This window comes from Colobus angolensis, unplaced genomic scaffold (assembly GCF_000951035.1).
Source record: "Colobus angolensis palliatus isolate OR3802 unplaced genomic scaffold, Cang.pa_1.0 Scaffold503, whole genome shotgun sequence".
Classification (NCBI taxonomy): Eukaryota; Metazoa; Chordata; class Mammalia; order Primates; family Cercopithecidae; genus Colobus; species Colobus angolensis.
The window spans coordinates 1789543-1811893 of NW_012118522.1; the positions used below are offsets into that span (position 1 = coordinate 1789543).

The window sequence follows — 22351 nt, forward strand, 5'->3', positions numbered from 1 at the left end:
TGCTGTACATCCTCAACTATGCCTCTGCAGCAATAGCTTTCCTCCTCATCTTAGGATTATTGATACTGAGAAAATTTAACATACAGAATACAAAAGTCACTATCCTATTTCCCTAAGGAGAAAACTTTAGAAATTCATCCAACCAAAAACTTAATTTTGCCTTTTCCTTCAGTGTTCAAGAACAAAAAATGTATCTAGTAGCTCTAAGTGGGCAAAAGGACAAATGAAAACTCTAGAATGCTTAACCAAGCTATAACAAGTTTGGGCACTATCTGGTATCATCCTACTGAAACTTTCCTTAGTAACTCCCCTACACCCCACAACAAAGGACTAGAAGGAAGGAGCTGAATTCCTACTGTTTTGGAAGCTGAAATGATGACCTGTTTGCCTCCCACTCACTCTGCTCTGATGGTACAGGGTAGTGCTTTGCCATAAAAATGTTAGTGACACCTAACAGAGCTGAGACCAATCTCTGGGGTATTACAGTTGAGAAAATTATGGTGAGAAAACAAAGTCAGATCTACAGGTCATCCATAGCCTATACTTTATAACAGCTTAGACTGTAAACAATTTTAATCACAGAACACTTTCCTGTTCCTAAAGTGTATTTATGCTGAGTTCAGCATTCAGTCTTTACACAGTTCCTTCATGAATGTTATTTTTTCCCTGCTACATTTATAAGCTCTTTGAAGTTAATAATCATGTCTTTTACTTTTTGTAGTTTCATGATATCTATATATTCTAGGCACAGAGTAAATAATAAACATATACACATTAATTTACTCACAGCAGTTACCATAAACCAATGAAACCAAAGTAAACACAGGGACGTGACAACAGAGATTTTCTAATAAAGAAGAAAAAAACATACCAAAAAAACCCACCAATGCTGTAATTTCAGGAATCCTGCTGTGATAAAAGAAGCAAGCGGAGTTGGGCTTTCCTAGAACCTTCTTTGTCCCACCTTCACAGATTATCCTTAGTACAAACTTGTAGTGTGTTAAAACTCAGGTATCTATGTTTTATACAGAAATTTGCAAGGTAAAGACCAAAATATCTCAGTGCAATTAAAATTACAAATTCTTCCCATTAAATGAACTAAATGGGAACTCCCTGTGATAATTTCTCAAAGTTCTCATTAAAAACTTAAGAAAAAGGTAAATAAACCAAACATCTTCATAGAAAAATTGTATTTACAACTCCATTCAAAAGCAGTTTTTAAAAGCAAACACAACATTAACACTGAAGGTGAAAAATCTATGCTCACCCAAAGCTGCCAGATCTAATAAATTACTGACAGAATACTGCATCAAAAATAAGGCAATAACCCAAAATATACCATTAAAGATTTCTCCATCCCCACAACTAGATAGAATGGATCTATCTAGGAGTAAGTGATACGCTTTATTCAGTTTCACCATGTCTGAAATCTTTAAGGACAGAAGTGATAAAATGTTATCTTCATTCTTCATTAGACTTGAACACCTGAAGGAAAACAATTTCTCAAGCACAAAGAGGTAAAGAGGTATAATCTTTCAAAAAGATATTCAGTGTTCAAAATTTAAGAATGCAATATCAATACACAACGGGCATTAGGTGAATATACATAATACAGTGAGAGCAAATTAATTTATTTAGTACTTTTTCCATTCCATATCATCAGGAGGGTTGATTTCAACTTTCCTTTTACCTACATCAGACCAGTTGGTACTCAAAACTGTACCACCCGACTCCATCTGCAATGAAAAATTAAAATAAGATTAATTCCTGGACCATGTAATCAAAATAGAATATTTTTCTAAAAATGTTCCAAGCATAGAGCCCCAAATATTGGCTACTATATACATCTCAATATAAACTCTATACAATACATATATATAAAACAGATTACACACAGACAAAATACATAGCTCAATATAAACTCAAAACAGTATTTTTATTTAATTTTAGGCATTCCAGAGGTTAACAAGTTCCATAAAATCTGAAAAGGAAATCCTAAACTAGTCAGGGAGGTGCACTACATGCTTTGCTAATGAGCATAGACATATATGGGGAAAAATGGCCTTCAAATGAAGGTTCAAATTAAACTACCTTCAATTATTAGCTCCCCCAAAAAAATGATTATTGTAATTTCTTTTGCTGAAGACCATAAAGACCAATCAAAATAATCTCTGTCTATACCAGCTGAAGAGAACTTTAAAGCCTCTACTTTGTGCTTTGTGCCAAACACAAGCAAGTCTATCCAAATTTTTTTAAAAATCAAGGTACATATATGCAGGTATAGAAAGTCAGTGTCTCAGTGAAAACTTGGTCATTTATTTACCATCTACTGAATATACCACCCACTAACAACCCAAGAATATTCATTAATATATTTAAAGAACATCTGGACATTTCTTATTTTAACGATAAAAATCAATGGATTTGAACCACAGCAAAGAATAGAGCAAATTATTAAAATATAAACATTTAAAAATAACCAATTGGGTTAGTGGCCAATGTATACAGTTACATATCCTACACACTGGAACCTCAATGTAACCCCATGTCCGACATGCTCTACTGAGCTCCCTTACATGGGCATTTTTGCACGGCAGTGATTTTTGTGTCCTTAGTCATCTTTCAAACATGAAATGTCATCACCTCTCTGTGGCTTTACTCTGACCTCTTATTTCTCTATTCCTGTAAATTCGTCTATGTAAGCCTAATTACCACTTACATAACATGTGTCACACTGCATTGTTGCAATTTAAGGTTCTGTCTTATATCTGCTTTCCACCCTCGACTTCAACTAATGCTGAGAGCTCATTAAGGGCAAGGAGTACATTTTACTAATATTCATATCCCAGTTCTAAGCACAGTGGCCTAGCACATAGTGGGCTTTAAATAAAATGACTCAATTACATTTGACAAATCTGTATAATAAACTACCCCAAGGTAGAGCGTAGTGGCTCACACCTGTAATTCCAGCACTTTGGGAGGCTGAGGCGGGCAGATCACCTGAGGTCACGAGTTCAAGACCAGCCTGGCCAACATGGTGAAACCCCGTCTCCACTAAAACTACAAAAATTAGCTGGGCGTAGTGGCATGCGCCTGTAGTCCCAGCTACTCCAGAGGCTGAGTCATGAGAATCAATTGCATCTGGGAGGCAGAGGTTGCAGTGAGCTGAGATCGCGTCACTGCACTCCAGCCTGAGTGCAGTGACTCTCTCTCAAATAAACAAACTGCTCCAGCCTGAGTGCAGTGACTCTCTCTCAAATAAACAAACAAACACAAACTACCCCAAGAGGACCTTCGTTTATAAACTAAAAAAAAGTAGATTAGTTTACAATCTGACCATATTTGCTGATGACACTTACCGCGCCCCGCCCCCTGCCACCGTATCTCTAATAGACTGCAGGGCAATTTAGCATTTCCCTGTGATTATTTTGTATATCTTGGTCTTTTGTCCAAACTAGATAAGGAGATTACAGAGAAAGAGGTCTAGTTTCTTTCGTATTCCACAAGGACAGAAGCCCCTGGTATAGACCAGATCACTGTTGCCGCACAGATGGCTTATTTTATGGGTACACATAATTTGGTTATAATTGTCAACATTTCTATATGAAAATGATTGCAGATTCTTTGATCTTTGATTTGATTTGACTTAACATCTTTGATCTGACATACTGCTAATTTTGTCTACCATACTTTGAAAAGTCAAAAGTGAGGAACAACTTCTCCTGGGAAGATCGAGTAGATGTACTTTTCCTATTCTTCCAAGTAGTAAATCTAAACACCCTGGGCGCTACATATGAAACAAAGATAAAATGACTCTACAAGGGGCCAGGTGCAGTGGCTCACACCTATAATACCAATACTTTGTGAGGGCAAGGCAGGAGAATTGCTTAAGTCCAAGAGCTCAAGAACAGCCTGGGCAACGCAGTGAGACCTTATCTCTATACAAAAAAAAAGAAGAAAAAGTAGCCACACCTATAGTGCCAGCTACTGAGGAGGCTCAGGTGGGAGGATCACTTGAGCTCAGGAGTTCAAGGCTGCAGTGATTCATGATCGCACCTCTGTATTCCAGCTGGAACAACAGAGCAAGATCCTGTCTAGAAAAAAAAAAAATAAAGGTGAAGACAGACCTACCAAGGACCTTGGGACTCAAGAAATGACGTGGTGGCAAATTCTGGGTTTTCCTTTTGCCTCATATATCCTAGACTTGGAGCTGAAGAAGCTGGAAACACCAAGGAGCACAAACAAGAAAAAAAAAGTCCCAACAAACCCCTGTTCTCTCTTGCCAAGAGATCAGGAAAGGATGCTGCCTAGGAAAACAGAAAACTTTCAGACAACAGGCCAGGAATGGTGGCTTATGCCTGTAATCTCAGCACTTTAGGAGGTCAACATGGGAGGGGACTGCTTGAGCTCAGGAGTTCAAGACCAGCCTGGGCAATATGGGGAGACCTCGTCTCTAAAAAAATAAAAATAAATTAACTGGGCATGGTGGCGCACACCTGTGATCCCAGCTACTCAGGAGGATTACTCCAGCCCAGGAGGTCAAGGCTGCACTGAGCCATGATCGCACCACTACACTCCACCCTGGCGACAGAGGGAGACCCTGTCTCAAAAATGAGTGAATACATAGAAATAGATAATAGATAAATGTACATCTTAAGAACCTAAAAAAATAAGAACAAAATGCACCTAAAGCAAGCAGAATAATAATAATAATAATAGAAATGAATAAAATGTAGAACAAAAAATAGAGGAAAAAATGAAACAAAGAGCTAATTCTTTGGGAGAAAAAATTCAGTAAAATAAGCAAATCTAGCCAATGGGTAAGCATATGCTAGATAAGGTGTCCTTTAAACCTCTAGGAGACTGACAAAAAAAAAGAGAAAAGACACAAATTACCATTACAAGAATGGTAAAAAAGTATCACTATAAACCCTGCAGACATCAAAAGAGTAAGCAAGGCTGGGTGCGGTGGTTCACTACTGTAATCCCAGCACTTTGGGAGGCCAAGGTGGGTGGATCGCTTGAGCTCAGGAGTTACAGACCAGACTGGGCAACATGGCAAAACCCCATATCTACAAAATAAAATAAAATAAAAATACATTAGTTGGACATGGTGGCACATGCCTGTAGTCCCAGCTACTGGAGAGGCTGAGATGAGAGGATCACTTGAGCCTGGGAAGCTGAGGCTGCAGTGAGCTATGATCACACCACTACACTCTAGCCTGGGCGACAGAAAAACGCCATCTCAAAAAAGACAAAAAACAAAAAGAATAAGGGACTAAATATACACCGACAACTTGGACACAATGGATCAGTTTATCAGAAACACAAACCACAAGTCACCCATATGAAACAGACAATTTGAACAGTCCTATAAAAACTTTTAGGTTAACTAAATTCATAACTTTAAATCTCCTAATAAAGAAATCTCCAGTTTCACTGATGAGTTCTGCCAAATACTTAAAAAAAGTTAACACCAATTATACACGATATCTTCTAAAAAATAGAAGAGGATGAAATGCTTCCTAATTCATTTTACGAAGTATTACTCTGACGCCAAACCAAAGATAGCACAAAAAGTACAGACTCATATTCCTCATGAATATAAACACAATAACCCATAACAAAACATTAGAAGACAGAATTGAGAGATACACTATATGACAAAGTAGGGCTCATGCAAGTCTGTCTCAATACTTGAAAATCAATCATATTAATCATATAAAATCATATTGAACAGGCTAAGGAAGAAAAATCATGTAACCCTATCAACACAGAGAAAACATCTGACAAAAAGTCAACGTTAAAAGTTAATGATAAAAAAATTTCAGAAAAATAGGAATACAACAGAACTTTCGTAACTTGACAAAGATCATCTACCAAAAACTTATAGTTAACATGCTACTTAATGATGAAACAATAAATACTTTTCCTTTAAAATGGGAAGCAAGGGGGATGTCCACTCTCACTACTATTACTCAACACAGTGCTGAAGTTGCAGCCAGTGAAATACAGCAAGAAAAGGAGATAAAAGGCATACAGATAGAAAAGGAAGATATAAAACTCTCTTTGCAGATAAATAAAACTTCCATATTTGAAGATGATTGTACACATTAAAAAAGTAACAATCTCCAAAAATATTCCTAGAACTGAGTCCAGCAATGTCATAGAATACAAGATAAACATAAAATTAACTGTATGTCTAGATTCTAGTAATAAACACCAGAATTATACATACATCACTTTACTTTAAAATTTACACGGAAAGACAAATGAGTTAGAGTATCTAAAAACAATTGTGAAAATAAAGGATAAAGTAGGAGGAATGAGTCTGCCCAATTTCAGACTTACACAGCTACAGTTCAAGACGGTGGGACTGACAGAGGAACGTACATATAGATCACATACAACTCAATCTAACAGAATGGGGAACTAAGAAATAGACTCACAAAAATATGCACAACTGATTTTTGAGAAAGGTGCAAAAGTGATTCAATGAGAAGAGATAGGTGCCAGAACACTTGAACATACTATCCACCCCACAAAAAGGAATCTCAAGTTAAATCTCACACTTGACGTAAAAATTCAAAATGCATCACAGACTTAAATGTAATACGCAGGCCAGGTGCTGTGGCTCACACCTGTAACCCTAGCACTTCAGGAGACCAAAGCCAAAGAACTGCTTGAGGCCAGAAGTTCGAGACTACCCTAAGCAACACAGACACACCCCATCTCTACAAAAAATTTTAAAAATTAGCCAGGCATGGCAGCATGGATGTGTAGTCCCATCTACTTGGGAGACTGAGGCATGAGGATCACTTGAGCCCAGGACTTTGAGGTTACAGTGAACTGTGACTGTGCCACTATACTCCAGCCTGGGTGACAGAATGAGACCCTATCTCTAAATAAAAAATAAATGTAATATGTAAAACAATATTACTTTTATTTAAATAAGAGAAAGTCTTTGAGATCTAGGACTAAGCAAAGAGTTAACAGACTTGAAACTAAATGCATGATCCATAAAAAGTAGTAAATCAGACTTAATCAAAATGAAATATTTTGGCTCCATGAAAGACCCTGCTAAGAAAATGAAAACTGGGAGAAAATATTTGCAAACTACATATCTGACAAAGATTGCCAGATGTGTGATCATCAGGGATCATGGAAGGGTAGAGGTGGGGTGAGTATGGCCATAAAATAGCAACATAAGCGATCCTTGGAATCCATGAAAATGTTCTGTATCTCTCTCTCTCTCTTTTTTTTTTTTTTTAAAGAGATAGGGTCTCACTTTGCTGCCTGGGCTGAGTGTAGTGGCATGAACATAGCTCACTGCAAGCTTGTACTCCTGGGCTCAAACAATACTCCTGCCTCAGATGCCTGAGTAGCTGACAGGGGCACAACACCATGACAAGCTAGTTTTTAAATTTCTTGTAGAGACCAGATCTTACTACATTGCCCAGGCTGATCTAGCCTCAAGGGATCCTGTGGTCTCAGACTCCCAAAGCACTGGCATGCAGCCACCTTCCCTATCTTAACTGTCAATATCATGGTTGTGACATTGTACCATAGTTTTGGCAAAATGTTTCCATCAGTGGAAACTTTGTAAAACGCAGAAGAACTTCATTTCTTAGGATTGCATGTGAATCTACAAATATCTCAAAACTAGAAGTTTAATGAAAACTTTTTTTTTTTTTGAGAGAGGGTCTCTGTTGCCCAGGCTGTAGTTCAGTGGCATAAAAAAATAACCCACTGCAACCTTGACTTCCCAGGCTCAAGAGATCCTCCCACCTCACCTTCCCAAGTAGCTGGGACCACAGGCACATGCCACCAGGCCTAGCTAATTTTTTTTTTTTTTTTGGTAAAGATAAGAGTCTCTCTACGTTGCCCAGGCTGGTCTCAAGATCTTTAGCTCAAGTGATCTTCCCACCTCACCCTCCCAAAACTGATGGAAAAAAATTTATTAATTAATAGTGAGGCTGGTTGAGGTGCCTCACGCCTGTAATCCCAGCACTTTGGGAGGCTGAGGTGGCTAGATTGCTTGAAGCCAGGAGTTCAAGACCAGTCTGGGCAACATGGCGCAACCCCATCTCTACAAGAAATAAAGTAGCCAGGCGTAGTGGTGTATGTCTGTAGTCCCAGCTACTGTAGAGGCTGAGGTAGGAGAATCACTTGAGCCTGGCAGACAGAGGCTGCAGTGAGCCAAGATCACGCACTGCACTCAAGCCTGGGCAACAGGGCAAGACCTTGTCTCTAAATAAACAAACTGTGAAAAGCACAATCATGACCAATTATCACATATTTCTTAAGTGTGAAATACCTGAGCCTCAACCACATTAACTAAATATTATTAAATACTAATTTTAACTTTCTACTGTAAATATGAATGTCTTAAAAGAGTCATATTTCCAGAGCTACTGGTATTAATAAAAGTCACATGATTACAACTGTAAGCTAAATAATCTATAAAGTTCTACAGTAACGAATTGTTACTAAAATCTTGAGGTCTAATTTAGGTATTTATGCTGCCCTGACAAAAAGCCTGAATTCTCTTAATCAAGAGAGTTGTTAAACCAATGAATAATGTACACCTTCTACTTGCAAACACTATTCTGGAAAGTTTCACATCTATATTCTTCATCTCTAACATTGACACTACATACGAATCTAGAAGGGACACAACAGAAGTTCACTCACCTACTGTGAAAATCCAAGTAAGATGACTCCATTATCAATCTAATTCACTTATAAAAAAAATACCTACTTAGGATAAACTACTTGTTTCTCATCTCTTCCGTAAGTTTTCAACTTCTTCAAAAATTACTCTTAGAGCAAAAAGAAACGTTCAGACAGACCTTATTCAAAAAGTTCTCCCAGCTATAGTACATGCAATTTGGTCTCACATTACCAATTTTCTCTTTTAAAATATGTAGAATTTCCTCCCATATATATTTCTTAAAAGTTTATATTCTTACAAAGGATTTGTTCATGGCACGTTTCACTTCATCAGAACCATCTGAATAGATCTGCTGAAATAATCTGTTTAAAGCTGCATCTCCCTCCAACTTTTCATTCTTTTCTTCTTCTTTGATCTCACCAACCAATTTATCCCAATTTCTTGTATAAGGAGATGATGATGGATATAGGTTCTTTACATCTGTGAAGTAAAAAAAGGCAGAAGTAATTAATCAACATGTTTCAATTATGTCAAGAATATGTAAACTTTGTGACCATGTATATGGAATATCTCAGCAAACAGTTTAGGTTACTGAATTTCATGTATGCAGTAAGTGTCTTTCTGGTATATACATCAATAACAAAATTTACATTTCTAAAAACTGAGTCAGTTACCATAATGTAAAATCTGGGGATTTCTTTTGAGTACAATAACTCAATAAAGTGTAAACTTCTGATACTTTATATAAAATTAGATTAGATTAAAAGCAGATTCTTCATGTTGATAACAGGAGAAACTAGATGAAAAGTATACAGAACTTTTATGTTTTCAGAAAAGTTGCAAAGACAGTACAAACAATTTTAAAAATAAAAGTTTTTTTAAAGGATGCCTATGAAATCTTTCGTAACTAAGATTTTAATAAATGTTAAAAATGTGGCTTTTTCTAAAGTATTTAGTATCTTTCAGAGTATAAATAGCCTGAAAATATAAATAATCATCCATGCCACTCCATACTCTCCCCACATCAAAAATATAAGATTATTTCAATAGGCAATAAGTAATGCCTAAATGTTTAAAGTACTACACTTGATGATCTGAAGTTCAATGTCCACATGCCATACACCTAGCAAATAATATTGTTTGTAGGGCACACTGGGGTTTGTAAACAGAGGCTGCTTGCAGCCAGAAAGGCTACTGGCCCAGGGGCTTGGGGTACTGCCAAGATTGCTCCAAAGACCAAAGGCATCAAGATCCTGGCACACAAATAATTAGAAAATAACTAGCCAACCTAGTAGCTATAGGAGCAGCTCTGTTCACTGTCCAATAAAAATATGACAGCCTCAAATGTGAGTCACATATATAATTTTAAAATTTCTAGTAACTACATTACTAAAAAGAATCAGGTGAAATGCAGTTTAATAATATATTTTATTTAACCTGATATATATCATATATAGTATCATTTTGACATGAAACCAACAGAAGCTGGGCATGGGGGCTCACGCTTATAATCCCAGCACTTTGGGAGGCCAAGGTAGGACGATTGCTTGAGGCCAGAAATGTGAGACCAGCCTGGGCAACATAGAGAGAACCCATCTCTATGGAAAAAAAAAAATTAGCTGAGCATGGTGGCACATGCCTGCAGTACCAGCATACTTGGAAGGCTGGGGTGGGAGGACTGCTTGAGTCCAAGAGGTCGAGGCTACACTGAGCCATGACAGTGCCACTGCATTCCAGCCTGGGTGACAGAGCAAGACTCCCTTTAAAAAAAAAAAAAAAAGAAAGAAACCAACAACAACAAAAAGAATATATTTTACATTCTTTTCTTTTTTTCATACTAAGTCTTCAAACTGTGGCATATATTTCACATAGCAGATCTCAATGCAGACTAGTCACATTTCAAGTGCTGAACAGGTAACGTGTGGCTAGCAGCTACTGCGTTGGACAAAACAGCTGTAGTCTTCAAAAAACGCGATTCAAAATTTCCCCATCAGCATGTATTAGGACACATTAATACTAATCTAAATGTTCCTCCCAATACTGCTCTCTACATCCCTTTTGTCAAAATAGCTGAGAAACTATTTAACATCCACTGTTTTTCTACGCTTTCTCTTCACTTGTAAACCGACTTTCTCCCTGCCCATTCCTCCTCAAAACAAGACAAAACCACACACACACCACCAACACATAGCTTTTTTCAGGGCCAAATATATTGTTTTGAAAATCCTATCCACTTTCCTTCTACTAGACATCCTTCTATCTTTGTACATTTTCACTAGAAGCCAGATAAAACAAAAAAATGCATGCCATGGTAAGTTAAGAGCCTGGGAAACATGGATTTAATTAATCCTAATGCTGACTCCCAGGAAGCATGAGAACAGAGGTTTTAATCTCCATTTTACAGATAAGCAAGCTGGCTCTCAGATAGGTTAAGTGACTTGCCCTTATCTACAGTCTCCAGCTTGCAATACACAGGAATCTGACAAGCATATTAATTTCTTATAAAAACAGGACAGGAAGAATATCATCTTGAATACCTAAGGTGTTGAGTTTAGAAAAAACATGGTAACTGTAACACTAAAAAACCTTGATCTTTAATCTCAGAAAAACTTTTAACACCTGGAGATGGTAGAAGAACTACTTCGAGAGATGAGTAACCTCCCCGTTCATTCACTATAATATCAAATAACTACATAGATACTCATGTCGGCAAAAACTGTTTCCATTGTTAGAAAATGCAACAACAAGCAGTACGCAACGAGTAGACAAAGGGTTAAGAGAGTAACTGGAACCAACTGAGAAGACCTAGATTTTAGTCCTAGACAATGAGAACTGCTGGATAATCTTGAGCTTAACTTTTCTGAGCCTGCAAAATGGGAGGAGTAATAAGGGGCTGCCTGTTATGCAGGGCTGTTAGAACCAAGTAAGATGCTACATTTAAAGTGATTATATTTTTTTAAACCTTTCAGCTACATATAAACCTCAGCCTCAAAATCTCTTGGAGTCAGTCCTAAAAGAAGCACATACATCTTTCCAGTAGAGTGGGAAGCAGATGTTTAACTAAATACCTTAAATACCAACTAGATATACTTCAGTCCTTAGAAAGTATCTGTTGGTGTTAATACCCTGATTTTGAAAATTATACCACAGACTACTTAAGAGGTAATCATTGGACTAGTTAAGACACTATCACCAGGGGAAACTGGGTGAAAGCTACATGAGAATCTCTTATTTTTGAAACTTCTAAACATCCAAAATTATTTCTAAAGAAATAACTATATACACACACACACACATACACACACACGAATGATCTGTTGAATAACTTGGTGTTTTCTAAAAGGTGCCACAAGGAAATGTGTTTTCTGTTACAGAAGAAAGCAGTCAAAATCAGAAGAAGTAGCTGAGACACATGTTAGCTTGTTTCAGTCATTAAATCAGACCATTACTTCTAATAAAAAGAAATTTCGCTCCACTCATTAATGAGGCTATTGCTATAAAACATAATCTTAGGTTGTAGTTCTGAGTGTGCTGTGAATTAGTCCATTACAAAAATTCTTATCTAGTTATTGAATATACTTAAAATTGACCTCAACACAAAGTTCTGTCTGTTTCTTACAGGACTATATATACAATGAAGCCTGGTTTTCTACTCTTTTCCTAGACTTTCCTTTGGCATTTATTACCTATTTGTGTTCATCTCTAAATTAGCAATAAGAAATGGGGTAGACACCTTACCCTGTAAAGCCCTGAAAATTCCAGGAAATCAGATGACAATATCAGTAAAAGGAATAGAAAGGAATAAGTGAGAGAAGGAGAGGGAAGAGTGGGAAATATATCAGCTGAGTAAACCAACTTACAACCCAAAAAGAAACAACAGGAGGGGCCAACACACAAAAATAAACATCCTCCAACTGATGTCATAAACTTTACATGGTAAACAATAAATCCCAACTCCCTCTGGGATTTTCTGCCATTCGTTTTATTCTTAGATGAGAAGTTAGAACTTTCACAGAAAGGCTACTTTATATTCATTATGGAGCAACCTTATTATACTCAATGTATCTTATCTTCAGAACATAAATAATGAAAGCAAAAAGAATGTTCATTACTATTTAATTTCAGTTACACAATACGAATATAAAGCTATCAAGGCCAGAAAACAAACCTGCTACGAATTGTTTTGGCGTAGGCACATCTCCTTGCCCCTCTAGCTTTTCCCATCTCACAGCCTCTGGCTTTTTCAGTTTAATTTCAATCTGGAGGAGACACCAAATAAAATCCATTACTCGATGTAAAATACACAAAACAGTAAAAAATGCAGTTTTCTTAATAGTATCTTTGACAGTTTCCTTAAATTACACAAGGTTAAATTTGAGGAACTATGAAACAATTTTGTTTCTACACTCAAAATTCACCCTTGAAAAAAACAACAAACATACTATATATAAGCTACAATCAAGAAGAGACTTGAAATACATATGCTTTTTTTCATCCAAAGCAATCTGAGCCAGGGATGATTCTGCCACCCAGGGGACATTTAGCTATGTCTGGAGATACTGTAGGTTGTCATACTGGAGTGAGGGAAGAGGTGGTAGTGACATCTAGTGAGTAGAGACCACGGTTGCTACTAAACATTCTACTATGTACCGGGCAACCCCCCAAAATGTCAATAATGCCACTACAGAGAAATCTGATTCTAAAAGAATTACTGCATTTACATGTACATGTACGGTGGAGAAACTTATTTCACTGTATAAACATAATACAACTAACGCTAACATTCTGGCAATCATTCATTCAACAAATAATTACTAAGCACCTACTATGAGACAGTATAGTCTTCAAGGCTGTGGGAGATCTTTTATTTTTAGAGACAGGGTCTTGCTCTGTCTCCCAGACTGGAGTGCAGTAGGGCGATCACAGGTCACTCTAGCCTTGAACTCCTGGGCTCAAGTGATCTTCTAGCCTCAGCTTCCCAAATAGCTGGGACTACAGACAACTGCCACCACTCCTGGATAATGTTTTTAAAATTTTTTGTAGAGACGGAGTCTCACTAGATTGCCCAGGTTGTTCTCAGACTCCTGGCCTCAAGCCATCCTCCCACCTCAGCTTCCCAAAGTGCTAGGATTCCAGGCATAAGCCACCATGCCCAGCTGAATTTTTGAAATACTAAAGACACATCCTCGACCATTTCGAAGTATGTGAGATACTTTAAGAAAGTTACTAAAGTTGTAAACAAGTAAATGTTCTAAAAAGCTCAGGAGAAGCACACCTGACTGTGAAGAGGAAAGGCTTTATATGCCTTGAAGGGCTTTGAAGGGTAGAAGCATTTGCAAGAGTGAAGGCGTAGGTCTGCAAAGGCACAGGGAATGGCCTAACTGGAGCACAGGTAGAAAGGACACTGCATCAGGGAGCACCATGAAGACTAAGTTCACTTATTTACCGAGAAGACTAAGTTAACTTATTAAAATGAAAAGTTGGCCATGCGCAGTGGCTCACGCCAGTAATCCCAGCACTTTGGGAGGCCGAGGCTGGCGGATCACAAGGTCAGGAGATCGAGACCGTCCTGGCTAACACGGTGAAACCCCATCTCTACTAAAAGTACAAAAAATTAGCCGGGCGTGGTGGCAGGCGCCTGTAATCCCAGCTACTCAGGAGGCTGAGACAGGAGAATGGCGTGAACCCAGTAGGCGGAGCTTGCAGTGAGCCGAGATCGCACCACTGCACTCCAGCCTGGGCGACAGAGCAAGACTCTGTCTCAAAAAAATAATAATAAAAATAAAATGAAAAGTTAATAGTATCCTAATGGCATCTCTTACTCTAATTAAGGCTAGCCCCCCCGAGTGTATCTTTACCCCTAACACACACAATCACACAGCATTTTATCTACCTTTTGTTTTCTTTATTCAAATAATGCTCTCACCTCTATTTTAACAGGCTAAAATCAGCATTTTTAGTACAAATATTAAAGCAAGGACTATAATAAACATTATATGAAACAGTTTAAATGAGCAATTGAATTAGAATTTTATATTCTCATGTTATTTTCCTATGAAAAGGATCACAACTTTTGTAAACAGAATTAAAAAATCAAAAGGCAGACTTAAAAAGAGAAGCCTATTTACCCTTTGGTGGTTCTATCTTTTATCAGATGACTCATTTAAACTAGCAATTCCTGGTAATATTTATACCAAACACATTCAGCAAAAGGACCTTCAAAATTTGCACCTTAAAATACCTTAACAAGAGCTAACATAGGGAAAACTGTCAGTATTTTTAATCAGAGATAAAATGATGGTATATGTATGGGGAGCATGTGGTCTCAAGTGTTTATTTTTATTTTCCTTAGGAGCAAAGAAATGTAATAAACAACTGTTTTCATAATAAGAGAAAAATATGAAACAAATGTCACTGGGATAAGAGCAAAGAGTAGTAATCCCAGAACGTTAGGAGGCCGAGGCAGGCAGATCACCTGGGGCCAGGAGTTCAAGACCAGCCTGGCCAAGATGGCAAAACCCTGTCTCTACTAAAAATACAAAAAGTAGCCAAGCGTGGTGGCAAATGCCTGTAGTCCCAGCTACTCAGGAGGCAGAGACAGAATCGCTTGAATCTGGGAGGTGGAGGCTGCAGAGAGGCAAGATCGTGCCGCTGCACTTCAGCCTGGGCAACAGAGCAAGACTCTGTCCAAAAAAAAAAAAAAAAGTATAGTATCTTTGGTGTAATTTACATGTTTAAACTCTACATAAATAAAAACACATTTCATAAGAATTTCTAGAATTTCCTAAAGTGAACTACAATTAATTTTTATAAAGTAATATACCACCAATATTTTCTGTACTCTGGTTACTTTGTCAATGCTATGGTATTTATCGAGAGAACACAAATCAAATAGATGGCAATGACACAGCAACAGTTACTGAAAAGAACTGTTAATATTATCTGAAATTAAAATTGCATCTTCTTTAATTTTCAGCTCATCTAAAAAATGAGGGTCTGGAAAGTACTGTGTACATCACCACATTAAACATGGCCACAGGCCACCCTATATTCACACTTCATGTTCCTGTAACTATGAACATACTGTCCATAAAAAGTTCCTTGTTTCACCTGAAGAGCAGCACAGACTAGCATTTGCATCTACTGAAAACCACTATAACCTGAATAATTGTGCAGTATGAACAAAGAGGACTTTATAAAGCCAAAGGCAAAGCTCTTAGTAACAACTTGCTTCAGCTGAGACAAGCTGACCTCAACGTGAAATTACATTTAATCCATTCATTAAAATAGCTGCATGTAATAAACCACTTAAAGTAGCTTTTTAAAAAAGGTAAAAGGGGCCAGGTGTGTTGGCTCACACCTGTAATCCTGGCACTTTGGGAGGCTGAAGTGGGAGGATCACTTGAGCCCAAGAGGTTAAGGCCACAGTGGGCCATGATCACTCCACTGCACTCCAGCATGGTCAACAGAGTGAGACCCTATCTCCCCTGACAAAAAAAAAAGTAAAAGAAGGGAGGGACTATTTCCTATGAAATCCTTTTTACCCTTAATTCACTTTCAATGTTCGTATATGCTTTTAAAAATGAAGTTTTAAGTCTTGATGATTCTGGCAGATAGTTCTAGAATTAGCACCAGTCCAATTTCAGAAGTTTTTATTGCAACGATTAACAAACCATTCTATTTTCATTTAAGTCAAAAATACTTTAAAAGTAACTTAAAACTTTGGTAGTTTGCTTGTATGTTGCTCTCATATGTACAGGGAAGGCTCTCAGGGTGCTAATATCCCAAAAGAGTATTCACAGATTACATGTAAGAATCCCTTCTGTGCTGGATCATTAGTTCTCAACAGTATACGTATTACCATCCACTTCTAAAGTCTCCTCTGCATAGCAGATAGTTTAATTCTTTCCAGTGAAAGAAATTTCAGATTTAAAGAGATGTCATTACGCTTAAGCAGTCATGATATCCAGACACCACCATATCCCACCTACCACTACAGACTGAAATGAAGGGATCTTTCCCAGAGACTCAAGAGCTGGGGCAATTTATTGGCAAACTTTTGAGACCCATACACTTCAAGACTGTTCTCATTAAATAACTGTTCCTCTAATCTTCAGAATACAGTCTTCCCAACATACTCTTACTGAGCTGTTTGCACGTTTAATTGCTACATCAAATTCCTTTGTCTGATAATAGCTCAATCTTTGAACCCAGACTAATACATCTACCTTGATTTTACACTAAAATATTTCTATAATCACTTTTTAAATGCAAAAAAAGGGCAATGAATGGAGAAGACTGAAAGGTCTTCTCCAAATTTCTAATAGCTCATTTCAAATATCTGCTGAGTACTGACTCTGTGCCAGAAACATTGCTGGTACATAAGGACACAGCCTCTGTTCTTCTTAAAGTAATTAATCAGGAGAGACATTCCCATAAACAAAAAGATTCCAGTATGTGTCAGGTGTAGTGACTGACCTATGTATCAGGAAATATCGAGTTATCTGAAAGGAAACATGCTAGAATTTCATCTGAGTGGTGAGTCTGAGTGATTACTTCCTAAACTCCTTTATCTTTTCCAGATTTTCTATGATACGCATTTGCTGAGTTTACAGCCTGAATAAAAATCGAAATAACTAAAATAAAACAGTAAGAAAGGTACTAGTAACATTTATTGAGCTCTTATTACATATCCTGTGTGCTACATGCTTCACATATATCATCTTACTTAATGGAATCACCCTATAAAAAAAAAGATTTTTATCCATATTTTAGAGATGAGGGAGCCAAGATATGAAATAATTTGCTGTAAGTGCCTTTTTCAGCTAGAATTTTTACTTATTTCCTCAGAAACAAGCAGGGGTTGAGAATAAGACAAAAACAATCAGTTGTATAATTAGAAGAGTCACAAATAGGTGCCACTGGTTAGATGTATGATCACAAGCAAGCAACTCAATCTCAGGGAGCCTCAGTTTCTCCTATAAAATGAGAACAGTAGGCCCTGACTCATTTAGGGTTCTCACAGGGTTTTCAAGAAGATTAAATGACATTATGTATGAAAAGAATAAAGAGCCGTGTCTGGCAAATGACAACAGAATGCTATTATCAACATCCTGATCAGTATAATCGGTTAAAAAACCTGGGCAAATTACTGAACATCTCTAGGTTAAGTTTCCCTACTTGTAAACTGGGGATAAAAATACCTACACCATGCAGTAACTATGAGAACTACATGAGATAATACACAATACAGTGCCTGACATGTGATAAAACAGTCAAAACACCTATTCTAATTCTCCACAGGTCAAACAAAATGGGACTGACTAAATAAGCTACAGTATATGCGTATGCCGAAATACTCTGCTGTTGAATATGTAAGGATGTGATAAAAATATCAACAAAGTGTAGCTGTTTGAAAATTATGTAGAGTAAAATTCTTCTTTTAAAAATGTATGAATATACATTACAAAATATATGAAAAGGTAAGAATACATTCCAAGATCTACAATTTGCGATCTTTTTAAACTAATTCAGTTAAAAAAAAAAATCAAATCTCACTATTATCACCACCACTGTATTAAAAAAGCAAAACAAAACAATAATTTTAAAAACTCCCATATCTATGTATTCAGACCAGCAGAAGCATCACGCCCAAACACCCCATTCCATTACATTATTACCAGGATTTTTCTTTAACATACATACATTCTTCTATGAACATTAATAGGATTCACTCTGAAACTTCTCAAATTTTAGTGGGAGAAGAAAAAGGAGGCTATTTTGTTTCTAAGACATACATTTTTATTTCTCATAATTACAGGCCTTCATATTTTATATTGTATAAATTACTGTGACTAAAAATAAGAATACAAGAACATTTTCACAAGGGCAAATTCACCCCAAAAGACTGAGAATTCTAATTCTTTTTTTTCTTTTGGAGACAGAGTCTCACTCTGTCACCCAGGCTGGAGTGCAGTGGCACGGCATGATCTCGGCTCACTGCAACCTCCGTCTCCCAGACTCAAGCGATTCTCCTGCCTCAGTCTCCTGAGTAGCTGGGACTACAGGCACCTGCCACCATGCCCAGCTCATTTTTTGTGTTTTTAGTAGAGACAGGGTTTCACCATGTTCACCAGGCTGTTCTCGAACTCCTGACCTCAACTGATCCACCCGCCTTAGCCTACCAAAGTGTTGGTATCAAAGGCATGATCCACCTTGCCCAACTTGTGAATTCTAAATCTTAAAGGGAATGAAAATTAATTTTTAAAATGCATATTTCATAATATGGGTGCCACTAAAGTCACAATTCTAAGATTGTGACCAGAGAATATTGTCATGAAATCAACAAGATGAAATGAAAGACATATAGTTTCTTAATTTCTAAAAAATTAATAGGCTGACATTAAAGCTGATATTCAGTAAAAAGTAGCAATAACTATCAAAGATACTGAAAAAATATGAATCCTGGCTTGGAGAAACATATTGGATACTACAATGTAAAATAGTTGAGAAATGCTATTTCATTAGTTTCAGGGTTTTACCTCTTACTACTTTCATCACTAATTATGTATTACTCAAATTAATAATATTTAACCAATGGTTATACATGGATATGCAACATTCAATCTTGAAGGTGGGAAAGAAAAGGGAATTCCCAAAAGCAAAGAAATCGCCCTTTTAAGCTGCAAATTTTACAGAATCTCTACTATTAAGCAGATTCTCCTCTGCAAAATGCATCCTTTCTCAATTCACAAAGGTCCAAGATATTAGAACAATCAAGATATCTGAATACATGAAAAGCAAATTATTTTAGTACTGTTGTCTCTTAAGTGTCCGCGAAGCCTCAGTAACCTAGAGATTTTATTTTCAGTATTTTAATATTATTTTCCTCTACTGTATGAAAAAGGAAATTCAAAGATTTTATCAGTTATTTCCCCAAGACATAATTAAGAACACTTCTTTCAATTTGCTTCCCCCCAAATAGCTTAAGAGTAATCTAACAAGATTATGTGTGTACACACACACACGCACATATATGATATATAAAATATGGAGATTCCAGGGTCAGGACAAGAAAAATAATAATTCTTTAGAACACATCCTTAGAATCTAAGTTCTCCAATCCAAAACTTAGAAAAACCTAAGCAAAGATGCACTAGTTTGGTTGGCAAACAGAAGTGTATCTATGTCTCCTGGGTCAGGCCGAACAATTTAGTTAACTAGGTAAACTTGGGGAAAGTATTTAAAGTCCATTAACCTCAGATTTTTTTTCCACCTGCAAAACTAAAAATAAAAATACTCTGCCAATGTCATGGGACTAAAACTAAAATCCAATTTTAATTCATTCACTGAACTAAGCACCCACTGTACAATGTACGTACAATGTACGTGGTGAGGGCTGCCAAGTTTGACAAATAAAAATATAGCATGAAACATATTTACATAAAATATTCATTGTTTATCTGAAATACAAACTTAAGTGAGCATCTTGTACTTTATCTGGGGATCCTAACTGGGGCACATACAAAGATACAAATAAAACATGCTTCTTATCCTCAACGACTTACATAGAAATGAGGAACATGAAATGTATACATAAACTACTATACAAGGAAGAAAAGTAGTCACTTAGTATTTAAAGAGGCAAGGGGCAGAAGAGGCAAACTGAGAACATAGTAGTATGGCTGAAGAATGGTCAAAATTAACAAACCCAAGACTCAAAAGAGAAAAAAGAGGTAAGAGTGCTTAATTATCTCGACTCTAGCCACACATCTGTGTATTTACCACACATGATATTCTTCCACCATAGGAGGTGGCTCAGTAATATAAGTTAAGTCATTTATTGTTTATTCACACTTGATTTAAATAACTCCAAATGGACATGCATTAACTTTTTTTTTTTTTTTGAGACAGAGTCTCACTGTTGCCCAGGCTGGAGTGCAGTGGCATGATTTCAGCTCACTTGCATTAGCAATCTCGACGGACATATATCAAAAAAAGTCAAATTCATAATTTTCTGAACTATATCCCTCTCAAACCTATTTTGTGCTTGATTACTCAAAATAATTCTTTTATTAAACAAATTCTATACTATGTGGATAGGACCAGTGACAGACCAAAATCCTGGTAAGATTTCGTCCCTATCCTCAATTTCTACTGTCCCAAGCAGCTATTTCAAAAATCTGCCTCATAATTAACCAGCTTTGTTCTTGACAATCTTCAAATAAATAGGCAGATCCTTTTTAACTAGATGCAAAAACTACTTCACTTTGCACTTCCTTCTCCAACACTCTGCAGCTGTCTCCTTTCTGCAAGCCCAACTATCATTCTTCACAACACAGGCCAACTCCGATCCTGTTCCACAACAGGAAACTTCACATGTCCTTAGAACTTCAACCTAATAAATAGTAGCACAGCATGCTGCAGGACTTGTGTATAAAAAAGTAGTAGGCCGGGTGCGGTGGCTCACACCTGTAATCCCAGCAGTTTGGGAGGCCAAGGTGGGCGGATCACGAGGTCAGGAGATCAAGACCATCCTGGCCAACATAGTGAAATCCCGTCTCTACTAAAAATACAAAAATTAGCTGAGTGTGGCAGTACGTGACTATAATCCCAGCTACTCAGGAGGCTGAGGCAGGAGAATCACTTGAACCCGATTCAAGGAGGCGGAGGTTGCAGTGAGCTCACACCACCGTACTCCAGCCTGGTGACACAGCTAGACTCCATCTCAAAAAAAAAAAAGTAATGGAAAAAGCCTACCTATATCATTTATTCCCATTAACTCATTTATCATATACCTTCACACAGTTCTACAGCTGAAAGGACTCCAGAGTTCATTTGGTCCACAGCTCTCCTTTCAAAGGTGCTGAAAATTCAGTCTTATAGTCATTTTGTGCCTAGACTAAATTCACAGGGCAAGCAAAGATCCAGAGTCAGATTTTTAAATTTTCAGTTCAGTATTTTTCCTACTAAATTACACTACTATCTACATCTTTTGAGTGATACTCTCTGAATATTAATTCTATTGTATATCTCTACTTCTTTTAGAAACTATAAAGGAATCTAAAAACTACTCAAACTATAATTTATTCATTGTTCCCTCATAATAAAGTAACCTAAAATTCAGTTTAATTAAAAAAAAAAAAAAAAAAAGACAAGGTCAGGTGCTGGAGACCAGCCTGGCCAACATGGTAAAACCCCATCTCTACTAAAAATACAAAAATTTAGCAGGGCGTGCTGGCACATGCCTGTAGTCCCAGCTACTTGGGAGGCTAAAGCAGGAGAATTGCTTGAAAACAGGAGGCAGAGGTTGCAGTGAGCCGAGACAGTGCCACTGCACTTCAGCCGGGGCGACAAAGCAAGACTCCATCTCAAAAAAAACAAACAAACAAAAAAAACGGACGATTCATCTTCAGAGTAGTTTGTATTTTTAACTGCATGAGGTAGGGTGAGGAAAGTATTTGTACATCAAAACACACAAAACTGACAAGTTCAAGAGAAGAGACACTGTCAGTATCCAATCTTAAAAGACAGGCTCATTATTGTATCTTTTAAAAAAACCTCTTTATTGAAAAACATTATATCTGTTTTAATAAGTACGCAAACGCCACACAAGCTAAGTGGATTTTTATACTTTACTGTACTAAAATTTGAGAGGTAAAATAACCCCTATACTCA

The 22351-nt window shown here is 37.1% G+C and overlaps 1 protein-coding gene across 2 annotated transcripts in view; it reads right to left on the minus strand.

The window, feature by feature from the left end:
* Nucleotides 1-1370: 1370 nt before the first annotated feature.
* The window catches only part of SUGT1 (SGT1, suppressor of G2 allele of SKP1 (S. cerevisiae)), a 35669-nt gene continuing 14688 nt past the window's right edge, over nt 1371-22351 (minus strand). Inside the window, exons 11-13 of one of the 2 annotated variants that reach the window (XM_011960100.1) lie at nt 12843-12933; nt 8973-9154; nt 1371-1736 (exon numbers count right to left, since the gene is read on the minus strand). In XM_011960100.1, the coding sequence (XP_011815490.1) occupies nt 1635-1736; nt 8973-9154; nt 12843-12933 (375 nt within the window). In that variant the 3' untranslated portion in view covers nt 1371-1634. The remainder of the gene's footprint in view (nt 1737-8972; nt 9155-12842; nt 12934-22351) is intronic. The other variant, XM_011960099.1, reaches the window with a different exon arrangement.